At 35.8% G+C, this 11,945-nt stretch overlaps 1 protein-coding gene across 1 annotated transcript; it reads left to right on the top strand.

Annotated features, from left to right (window-relative positions):
- The first annotated feature begins 8,242 nt into the window (after positions 1-8,242).
- LOC127077889 (5'-adenylylsulfate reductase 3, chloroplastic) lies at positions 8,243-11,178 on the top strand. Its single transcript, XM_051018746.1, has 5 exons — positions 8,243-8,424; positions 8,547-8,702; positions 8,830-8,953; positions 9,714-10,527; positions 10,642-11,178. Exons 1-5 carry the CDS (start codon positions 8,337-8,339, stop codon positions 10,870-10,872), a joined length of 1,413 nt encoding a protein of 470 aa, XP_050874703.1. The 5' UTR covers positions 8,243-8,336; the 3' UTR covers positions 10,873-11,178.
- The last annotated feature ends 767 nt before the right edge of the window (positions 11,179-11,945 follow it).

The following is an 11,945-nucleotide window of genomic DNA, read 5'->3' as shown; positions in this document are numbered from 1 at the left end:
TATCGATGTGCTTGGTTCGCTCATGATAGTCTGAATTCTATGACGAGTGTATAGCACTTTGACTATCACATTTAACAATGATAACTCGACCTTGGAATTTTAGCTCCTTAGCAAAACCTTCAAGCCACAATGCTTCTTTCACAGCTTCAGTGATTACCTTAGAATCGACTTCAATGCTTACTAGTGAGCCTTTTCAGGATTCGTCATGTACCTGCTTACAAGACTTACTGCATATGTTATGTTGGGTCTAGTACAAACCATAACATACATCAAAGAACTTACTATGTTAGTATATAAGATGCTATTCGTATAAGCTCTTTCGTCATCAGTATTGGGACACTGATATGTACTCAGCTTGAATTAAGGGGTTGTCGGAGTCACAACAGACTTTGAATTTGACATACCAAATGTATTGAGAACCTTCTGTAGGTATGTCTCTTGAGATAAGCATAATTTTGACCGCTTTCTGTCTCTTTGGATATCAATCCCAAGAATTCTGGATGCAACTCCCATATCCTTCATATCGAACTCCTTATTGAGTTCAACCTTCACCTTCATTACATCCTCGACATTGTTTCTTGCTATGAGAATATCATCCGCATAAATCAACAAAATAACAAATGAATTTCCAGGTCAAAATATGAAGTAAACACAGTGGTCTAACCGACTTCTAATGAAACTTATATGTGCCATGAACTTGTTAAATTTCTTATTCCACTATCAAGGAGATTTTTTTAGTCCATGTAAAGATTTATTCAGCTTGCACACATAATCTTCCTTTCCCTTTTGTGCATATCGTTCAGGTTGCCTCATCAGGATTATTTCATCTAGATCTCTATACAAGAAAGCAGTCTTCACATCCATTTGTTCCAATTCTAGGTCGAATTGTGCCACCATGGCAAGTAACATTCAAATGGACTTATGCTTCACAACATGAGAGAACATATCATTAAAGTCAACACCTTCTTTCTGAGTGAAACCCCTTACGACCAATCTTTCCTTGTATCTCTTCGACGCCACTTCTTCAATTTATTCCTTTACTTTGAAAATCCACTTACAACGGACTAACCTAGCTCCAACAGGTTTCTTGATTAGTTCCCATGTGTGGTTATCATGAAGTGACTTCATCTCATCATCCATGGCCTTCAGCCATTCAGTTTTATTTCTACTCCTCATAACTTCCTTATAGTTTCTAGGTTCTTCACCTAGAACCTAACTTGCAGATATTAAGGCATAAGCTATGATATCTGCATACCCAAGTCTTTGAGGTGACTTGATAACTTTTCTCGGCCTATCTCTTGCAAACAGGTAGTCATCGACAGTTTCCTCAACTTCCTCAATATCTTCAACATCTTGTGCTTCTTCTTTGACTTGACATGGGATATGCAATTCAATATTGACATGCTCCACCTTAACATGAATATCTTCCTCGTCTAGCTCTTTTTCATATATCTATGCACTTCGACTAACGTCATCCATTTTCTTGAATTCCATCTCAGCTTCATCGAAAACTACATCTCGACTGGTGATACACCTCATGTGACCTGGCTCTAGGCACCATAACATATAAGGTTTGACTCCTTCAGGGTATCCCATGAACATACATCTCAGAGCTCTGGGATCGACCTTGTCTTGCCTAATGTGAGCATAGGCTATGCAGCTAAATACTCTAAGTTTGTCGAGATTTGATGGATGTCCCGACCAAAATTCTTTAGGTGTCTTCATGTCTAACACAATCGAAGGACATCTGTTTATCAGATATGTTGTTGTCGAAACAACCTCTTCCTAAAACACCTTATTTAACCCAACAACATGCATCTAACCCTTTACAAAGAGAGATGACAAGTTCGACAAGAAGAAGGGTAAAAGTCAGTAGAAGTCTTATAGTGGTGTTGCATCTAGTATTCGATGTTATCACTGTAAGAAGAGGTTCATACTGGAAAAGTGTTCCCTAAACGCCTAAAAGATCATGGAGGTAAGGATAATGGAAACACAACCATTGTTCAAGATGATGTCAACTCATCTAATGTTCTTGTGGTTTTAAGCGGCGACTCAAGTAAGGAGTGGATTATGGATTCAGGTTGCACTTGGCACATGGCTCCAAACAAAGACTTGTTTGAGGAACTATGTGATCAAGATGGTGGATCTCTTGGAAATGATAAAGCTTGCAAGATTGCAGGTGTTGGATCTGTGAGATTCAAGCTCCATGACGAGTCAATAAGGTTGTTGACTAAAGTCAGGTATGTACCTGATTTGAAGAGAAATTTGATTTCTCTTGGTGAATTCGACAATAAATGATATATTTTACAAGGAGGGAAAATTATTCTAAAAGTCATGAAGGGGTCAAAGGAAGTCTTAAGAGGCGTGAAGAAACAAGGCTTGTATACCCTTGAGGTTGAAGTTTTCGGTGGCTCTATAGATGTTGCATCCATGAAACCTTTGTAAAAGGCATAAATTTGGCACATGAGATTGGGCCATGTAAGTGAAAGAGCTATGGTCAAATTGGGGAAACAAAATCTACTTGGTGGAGACAAATTCGAAAAGTTGAAGTTTTGTGAACCCTGTGTACTTGGAAAATCTTGTAGAGTGAAGTTCAATAAAGGCAAACGAATAAAACATGGATCCCTTGATTACATCCATGCTGATCTTTGGGGGCCTACAAGGTGTCTGTCACATTCAGGAGCAAGGTATTTTCTATCCATAGTTGATGATTATTCTAGAAAGTTATGGGTATTCATCCAGATGACTAAGGATGAAAATTTTGAGAACTTCAAAAGTTGGAAGACTCTGGTCAAAAATCAGACTGGTAGAAAGGTCAAGAGGTTGAGAACTGACAATGGCCTTGAATTTTTCAATGAGGCGTTCGACAGTTTTTGTGCAGCCTCTAGTATTGCAAGGCACAAAACTACTGCAAGTACTCCCCAACAAAATGGTTTGGCTGAAAGGTTTAAGTCGCCACTCTCCCTTCATATCATCTTGCACTAGAATATTAGTGAAGTTTATGGTGAAATTCAAGATGCTACACCCATGCATATTCTTCCACAGTACAACGATACCGCCACTCCTACCCACGACGTCAACAGTCAAACAAGCTTCAAACATTAACATCACATGAATGTGTTCCAACTTATGAGAAATAGATATTGTCTCTGATAGAAACATAATATCTGGGTAGTGCTGATGAGCCAAAGTATGCAGATTAGGAATCACTCTCAGGTTGCTCAAACCCCGACAATTCCAACTAAGAATCTTATCCACCTGTCGGGACTTGCCGTTAAAAAATGGTGAATTACTTCATTAGTATCCACTTACTTCCCCTGAGAATTGTCTCTTATTCTTTTCTTATCCAACTGTTCATCTCGATGAAATTGGTCATTGTTATTTTCAACATCAACACGGTTTTTGGATGGTATTGAAACATGGTCGTGTGTGGAGTTTAAGGTTTATGTTGATGAGGTTGAGATTAGGCTTTATTGTTTTATGGTTAGTGTGTTTAGTATGCATGGTTTTGGGCTTGAATTTTGCAGGTTTCGGGTTGAGGGTTATATGCGTGAAGGTGATACTGTTAGTGCATGAAAATTGGTTGTTGATGTTTTGGGAAATTTTTTGTAGTAAAAGTGGGGAATTCAGGTTCGTAGGTAAAGGGACATATGGGGCCGACATGGCATTATTATTCTGGGCTATCAAATTATTTAAGTTTTGTCTGATAGCAGCGATGAACAAAAACTGATTCGGGTGCATAGTTTGTTTGGTAACAATAAATAGTTCAGTTTGTGTAAGGACAAGTGTTAACACATGTTCCAAAACTGTTACGGTTGTTGGTGAATGAGATGACTGGGCATGAGAGGGCATTAAATTGGTTAACTGATTTGTCGGGTGTGCAGTTTGTGGTGTACCTGATTGCGCATTAACTTGGCTAATATTGATTGGGCCAGAGAATATTTGGATATTATTGCCAATGATTTTCGTTCCATGATTTAATAATAACTCCCCATCATGGGGAATTAATGTTGTACGAAGATTTTGGACCACCAAAGCGTGTGGGTCCCCTACTATTAGTGCATGAAAATTAGTCGTGGTTGCTTTGGTTTTTTTATTGTAAAAGTGGGAATTTCAGGTTCGTAGGGAAAGAGACATAGGGCCGAGGGGCGTTATTATTTTGGGATATCAAATTATTTAAGTTTTGTTTGGTAGCAACGGTGAACAAAAACTGATTTGGGTGCATAGTTGGTTTGATAACAGTAAATGGTTTAGTTTGTGTAGGGACAAATGTTAACACAAGTTCCAAAATCGTTACGGTTGTTGGTGAATGAGATGACTGGGCATGCAAGGACTTTAAATGGGTTAACTGATTTGTCGTGTGTGCAGTTTGTGGTGTGCCTGGCTGCGCATTAACCTGGCTATTGGTGAGTGGGCTAGAGAATATTTGGATATTACTTCCAATGATTTATGCTCCATGATTTGATAATAACTCCCTATCATGTGGAATTAAAATTGTACGAGGAATCTAGACCACCAAAGCGTGTGGGTCCCCCACTGTTTCCCCACTAGCTTCACTTGTTGCCCTTGGAGAGTGCATCTCACGCGCCTGGGCACTCGCAATGTTACTATCTTTTCCCCTACTTCCTCCATTGTCATCTTTTAACCACTCTGATGATGATCCACCATTAAATCTCCCATTTTCTGCTCGTAAATCAACAGACCATCCCCGAACACCGTCATCTTCTATAGCAAAACAGACTTCACACCTCTGTTCAGAATGCCCCAAGATTCCACATACAAAGCAAAAAAGACTTAGTTTCTCATATTTAAACTTGACCGTGCACCATTCTCCACCCTTATTTTTTACTTTGGTTTTATTTTTCAGTGGTAATCTAACATCAATAATGACTCTTAGTCGCATATACTGCCGCCAAAAGCTTGAGTTGTTATTCTTGTCATATTCCACAAAAACTCCAATAAAGTTTGCCATGGTTTTACCAACCTTCTATAACATAAGATCTGCAAGGATATCATGGACTTGAACCTAAAATTCGACATGATAAAGTGGTATGTTTTCGATTTGCACTCCCACATGCACTTTCTCAATAACCAGAAGGTGGCTATCATAAGTCCATGGACCTCCCTTCAACGCCGATTCCATATCCAAACGATGTGAAAATTGAAATAAGCATAAGTCTTTTGTTGCTTCTTTGATTTTGACCTTTTTCATATGTCACAAAATATTTGCCATTCGCGCTTTCATTGATTTCATATGGATTAGTCTATCATACAAAAACCTCCCTATAAGACACCACTGTAAATCAACCTCTTCGTCGTCATTTTCCACATCAAAGTAAAATCCTTATTTGTCGTCGTGTATCGAAAGCCCTTCCATACTAGGACCTGACATATGTAGCCGTAGAACTGAACAATGAAAAGAGATCAAAAGAATACTGAAGTAGCCGTAGAACTGAACAAAGAAAAGAGATCAAAAGAATACTGAACTATAAAACAGATTTGTTGGAACCAAAACCAGGAATAGAATCAAAATTATCAAAAGAGAAGAAAATATCAAATTTTAGCAAACACTAGGAAGGTGAATTTCTTGGTTTGACTTTTATTAGGATTTGTTTGAGAAAACTCTTTGAGATGCCAAGCATTTAAATGGAACATATATAAAAGTATTTGGTGCACTACCTATAAACTCTTTGATTGTCCATTTGTCATTAATATATGGAGCTAGTTTCTTGAGATGATCGAGATAAACCATGAACTTCATTGTCATTGACATATATAAACATGTTTTATGCGAAGAGATACCTCCTCTAAAACAAGTGGAACAAGTCTTTAAAGTAATGTTTTTATGGTATTTATATACTTTATTTGTGATTGTGTGATTAATTCAACCGTTGTTGGTCGATTCTTGCCCGAAAGATTAATTAAATGGTTAAATACTAGATTAAAAATAAAATAAAAGGTGCCTCATTTTTCCTTTGACACTCAAAATTATTGAACACCCATAAAGACGAAAAATATAATATCTTAACAATATGTCTCAAAGAATGACCCAAAAATATAAATGAAAAAAACATCTTTTTGTAAAAAGTAAGTGATTTTGTCTAATTTTTAAAAACAATACACTTTTTTTTTTTTATCCTCCTTCTTAAAGTGATAACATCGAATATCAGATGAATCACTATTATAAGATTTCTATTGACTTTCACCCTTCTTCTTGTCGAACTTGCCATCTCTCTTTATAAATTTTGCCTTAACCGATAAGCCTTCCCCAGTCGAAGATGACTTGTGCTCCTTTTAGTTTATTTTAATACTTAGAATATAAGGCTGATTGAACTTCTTCAAAGGCCAGAGACTCTCTTCCATACAAGATAGTTTCTTTGAAGTGAGCATATGATATAGGCAAATCACACAATAACAACAGTGCTTGATCTTCATCCTCGATCTTGACATTAATATTTTCAAGATCAAGAATCAGCTTGTTGAACATATCCAACTACTTAACCAAAACTTTGTTTTCACTCATCTTGAATGAATACAGAGTTTGCTTCAGGTAAAGGCGATTGACCAACGATTTGGTTATGTACAAACTTTTGAGTTTTACTCATAACCCCAATGTCGTCTTCTCTTTTGAAACCTGACAAAGAACTTTATCACAAAGGCTCAATAAGATGGCGCTGTGGGCTTTCTTTACCATAATCATTTATTCTTTGTCCGTTAACGCAATGTGCATGGCTTCGACTCCCTTCAATGCTTCTAAACAACCATTCTAAACTAGTAGGCATTTCATCTTTAAGCGCCACAAATCGAAATTGTTCACTCTGGTGAACTTTTCAATCTCATATTTTATTGACGACATCTTCTTCATGCTCATTACACTAATTTATTGTAAAAAACGATGCTCGAATAACAAAGTATAATCGATTCTTTGATCAATAAGAAATCCACAAGGGTAGAAAAAAGGGAAGCAAGAAAGGTTCGATTAACTACAATCAATTTCGAATTTGAAAATAATTTGAAAAGAGGTAAGCAAGAAACGTTCTATGTATTCTTTGATCGGCAAGAAACCCACAAGGGTAGAAAAGAGGGAAGCAAGAAGAACACAATGAAATTGGTTATAAAGTGCTATTCTTTACTTCCTCTTGGGAACAAAATTACAAGTGTTACAAAGTAGCAACTAACCTCTCTCGCCCTAATTAGGATTTGCATTATGCAATGATGATAGACTAATATGTTATTTATAAGAAAACTAACACACTAAATTAATGGACTTTTACACACATACCCATTACACAAGCTAACTTAAAGATTAAACTAACTTTAACAATTGAGTATAACAAACATACTCAATTTGACTTGCTAACCATCCTAACATACTTCAATTACAACATGTGAATAGACTTTAACGACTTGCTAATAATCTTGTCGGATTGTCGAACCAAAAAATTACCCTTCGACCATACTAAAGTTTGGTCAAATATCTCACAAGTTCAATTTATTTTGTCATTTCTATTTGTACATATAAAACTTACACTAAATTTTTACCAATTAATCATAACTCTTTACCAACACAATAAAATAAAAAAGGAATTTTTATTATAAATTTTTTAATTCTAAATTTTTCAATAATCACTAAAAAAGGAAATAACATATTTTTAATACATACTAAAATTTATTTTTTAAGTTTATTAAAATGTAGTCTATATACATTATTTTTTTTAATAAATTTAAAAAATATTTTTTTTTAATAATTTAAAGAAAAATTATATCAAAAACTATAGAGAATAATTTTTTATTATATAAAAACAATAGAGAATATTTGGAAATTTTAATTCAAAAGACAAAAGACGATAATATTATTAGTAATTTAGACAAAAAGAACACAATAATATGCTTATTTATTTATAATAACATAAATGCATCTATGAAGTATATAGTCTCAGTTTAAAATAAAATACATCAACTTTATACTTAGTATTACTATTTATTATTTACTATTGTATTTTGAAGTTTGGTAATCAATTTTTAACTATAAAGGGAAGAACTAGGAAGATTCTTCAAGAATATAAAAATGACACACCTTAGTCCAAGTTGGCCGCGTGACAAACAGAAATGCCACGCGCCACAAATTTGCAACATCCAATAATATCAAACCACGTAAGCATAACGAGGAGTTACAGAATTGCGTCCAGGTTCAATGAACCTGAAAATTTCTCGCATTACCTTTCTCTTTATATCGAATCCTCCTTCTTCTCCTTCAATTCATAGCAAAAAAAAATCAACAGATTCGACACCTCAATCTAGGCACGAACTTAGATCAATACTTCGTTCATTCTCCAATGGCTCTCGCCGTTACTTCTTCATCAGCAGCAGCGGCAAATTCGACTTCGTTGTTCTCGCGAATCGGATCTTCCTCAGATACCAAAGGTAATCCTAATTCGTCATTTGTTTTTTTTTTTTCTTGATTTTGAAATTTGATTGCAATTTGTTGCTTTATGTGATTTTTTGATTTTTAGGATTTGATTTATGAATGCGGTTTCTGTTTTCAGTTTTGCAAATTGGTTCGTTACGGATTTCAGAGAGAACTCATGTTTCGTCTGGTGTTTTGAATTTACCTTCAAGACGTTCCTTGGTGAGACCTGTTAATGCTGAATCTCAAAGAAACGGTTCCGTTGTTCCTCTTGCAGCAACTATCGTTGCTCCTGGTGCGTTTCGTTTTTTTTTTTGTGTTTGAAGGGGATTTTTATGGTTATTTTTAATTTTTGTTTGTTAAATGAAGTTAATTAAAGGTTATTATGATGTTAAGATTTGTGTATGTTACTTGATTTGCAGAGATTCTTGAGAAGGAAGAGGAAGATTTTGAACAATTAGCGAAGAACCTTGAAAATGCTTCCCCTCTTGAAATAATGGACAAGGCGCTTGAGAAATTCGGAAATGATATCGCTATTGCTTTCAGGTTGATTATCCTTAGTATGCTTTTGAATGATTTTTTGTTGTGTAGAATTTGTGTTTTGTTTGTGTTGGGTTTCCCTGATCATGTTAGTCCTACCTTTTGAATTTGGTCTTCCGTTGTTTTCATTTGATCAATTTTGGAAAATTGATCACTTTTATCAAGTTAAATTCTAATATGTGGTGCTTATTTAGTAGTGTGTGTTTGTTTGGTTCTAGGGTGAGAAAATTGAATTTGAATGAATTGATTAAGTAAAGTTGATTCAGGTCAAAACTAAGTTGAAGGTTAAAATCAAATTAATTTAAATTTGAAGGTAAATTAATTTATATTTAGATAAATTCTCACAAGTTTTAAAAGCTACAAACCTAGCTTTTTAAAGTATAATCAATTTTGAAAAGCATAATCCATTTTATTTGGAAACAACTAAACATGTTAAAATCAATTCTAGACATTCAGCATCAATTATTTATGGTGTTCCAAACTTGAAACAAAGCTTAAGAAGTACTTTCGTACTTTCATTTAGGATTTCCCCCTTCTTTTCTTATAGGGGTGTTTGGACAAAATAAGTAAGCTTTGTACATGGAATAATTTGCAGTGAATGAATAATATGCATAAATGCCATTTTCAACTTATTTTCCATAATAAAAGATATTGCAACTTTGTACCTAAAATATGAAGATGATTGTAGCTTATTCTTTTATTGGGTGTTGTAAATATGTGCTATCAACCTGGTCTTGGATTTTAATGAGTAGCTTTGTCTTTGCAGTGGTGCCGAAGATGTTGCTTTAATCGAGTACGCACATTTGACGGGTAGGCCATACCGGGTTTTCAGTCTTGACACTGGGAGATTGAATCCAGAAACATACAGATTGTTTGATGCTGTTGAGAAGCGCTATGGAATTCGCATTGAATACATGTTCCCGGATGCTGTTGAGGTTCAGGGATTAGTGCGAACCAAGGGGCTCTTTTCATTTTATGAGGATGGGCATCAAGAGTGCTGCAGAATCAGGAAGGTGAGACCTTTAAGAAGAGCTCTCAAGGGTCTCAGAGCATGGATTACTGGACAGAGAAAAGACCAGTCACCTGGTACTAGGTCTGAAATACCTGTTGTTCAGGTTGATCCAGTTTTTGAGGGATTGGATGGTGGGAGTGGCAGCCTGGTAAAGTGGAACCCTGTTGCTAATGTGAATGGCATTGACATATGGACCTTCCTAAGAACAATGGACGTGCCTGTTAATTCATTGCATTCTCAAGGATATGTTTCCATTGGTTGTGAGCCATGCACAAGGCCAGTTTTGCCTGGACAGCATGAAAGAGAGGGAAGGTGGTGGTGGGAGGATGCCAAAGCAAAGGAGTGTGGTCTTCACAAGGGTAATTTGAAACAGGATGATGCTGCCCAGAATAATGGTAATGGAAATGGTGTGGCCCATACAAATGGTTCTCCCACAGTTGCCGACATTTTCAACTCTGAGAATGTGGTAAGCTTGAGCAGGGCTGGAATTGAGAATCTGGCCAAATTGCAGGACCGAAAAGAACCCTGGATAGTTGTTCTCTATGCACCATGGTGCCGCTTCTGTCAGGTAAAATGATATGCCCTGAACATCAATTTTCTGTCACTTATGGTGCAATACTTCATTTTGCTTGAAATTTCCATTTCCATTCTTTAATAACAAGTTTAATCTAAATTCTAACAGGCTATGGAAGAATCATATGTGGATTTGGCAGAGAATTTAGCAGGGTCAGGAGTGAAGGTTGGAAAATTTAGAGCAGATGGTGATGAAAAAGAATATGCAAAGAGTGAACTAGGGTTGGGAAGCTTCCCCACAATCCTCTTCTTCCCCAAACACTCTTCTCGACCAATTAAGTATCCTTCTGAAAAGAGAGACGTTGAATCGTTAACAGCATTTGTGAATGCTTTAAGGTGATGATCCATTGAGTATTTTGCTCAAGGTTCTGTCACACGACACTGGCAATAAATATAATCACCGATTTTGGCAGTTCACCGGAATGTGAGAATGGCAGTTTTGGCAGCAAAAGTAAGAGGTTCACAGCTTGTATCTCTGTAAAGTTTTAGGTGATCTTCCTCACAAGTAATTGTAGCAGTCATTGTGAAGAGGATATGATTTACTGTTTTTCAGATGAGTAGATTTATGGTTGTATTATGTTTTTGCTTCTATCAATAATATAAGATCTAATCTATCAGTAATAAGAGCTAGCCATCTGGAACCAAACTAAGGCCATCTTTATATTTTATATGTAAAATAAATTTCATTAAAAAATACTGTAAGTTTTTCATTCAAATCCAAAAATAAGGAGTTTACAATCAATTTGGCCATGACGTAAAGAAACTTTTTTATCCACATTTTAAGAACTACTAGGCAAATATTGAGACGGGTTTGTAAATATGGTGTAGTATATTGAATTAGGAGTAAATTTAGATTTTTTTTCCAAAATAACCAAGTTTTTCAAATAAAATATGAAAATAATCAATTTTTCAAAATAAATATCAAAATAACCAACTTTGTGAGAGGAGGCGCCAGATGCATTGGTGGACATGTATTGGGATCTTGAAGAGGCGCCAATACTTGTGGCGCCTGCATGACCCTCCAAGAGGAGGCGCCCATGCGTCTGGCGCTTACATGGTCCTCCTAAAGGAGGCGTCAAAGGCAATGACGCCTATGTTCTGTTGTTGTGGTGGGTGTATACATCTGGCGCATACATCCTCTTCTAGTATTTTTTTTATTTTTTTTTAAATTTATTTTAGTTATTTATTTTTTAAAAATATTTTTGGTTTTTAATATTTAATATTTATTATTTAATACATAAGAAATAAAAATGAAAATAAACATGATTCATTAAAGATGTAATAATTGGTTACATTGGAAATACCAAAAACCTAATGACCCGCCCGATTATAACGTCCTCCGGTTCCACATCCCGGTGCGTTAGGTTGTCTCCGAGGTCTCCCACGATTTTCTTAAGGTGTTTGTGGTCTTTG

This window comes from Lathyrus oleraceus, chromosome 1 (genome assembly GCF_024323335.1).
Source record: "Lathyrus oleraceus cultivar Zhongwan6 chromosome 1, CAAS_Psat_ZW6_1.0, whole genome shotgun sequence".
NCBI classification, from domain to species: Eukaryota; Viridiplantae; Streptophyta; class Magnoliopsida; order Fabales; family Fabaceae; genus Lathyrus; species Lathyrus oleraceus.
This window is presented reverse-complemented; position numbering and strand designations above follow the sequence as displayed.

Excerpts from the sequence above, each read along its gene's own strand:
- LOC127077889 (XM_051018746.1), top strand. The coding sequence starts at position 8,337 with ATGGCTCTCGCCGTTACTTCTTCATCAGCAGCAGCGGCAAATTCGACT. Across the intron at positions 8,425-8,546 it reads ATCTTCCTCAGATACCAAAG|TTTTGCAAATTGGTTCGTTA; the intron begins GTAATCCTAATT and ends TTCTGTTTTCAG. Across the intron at positions 10,528-10,641 it reads CATGGTGCCGCTTCTGTCAG|GCTATGGAAGAATCATATGT; the intron begins GTAAAATGATAT and ends AAATTCTAACAG.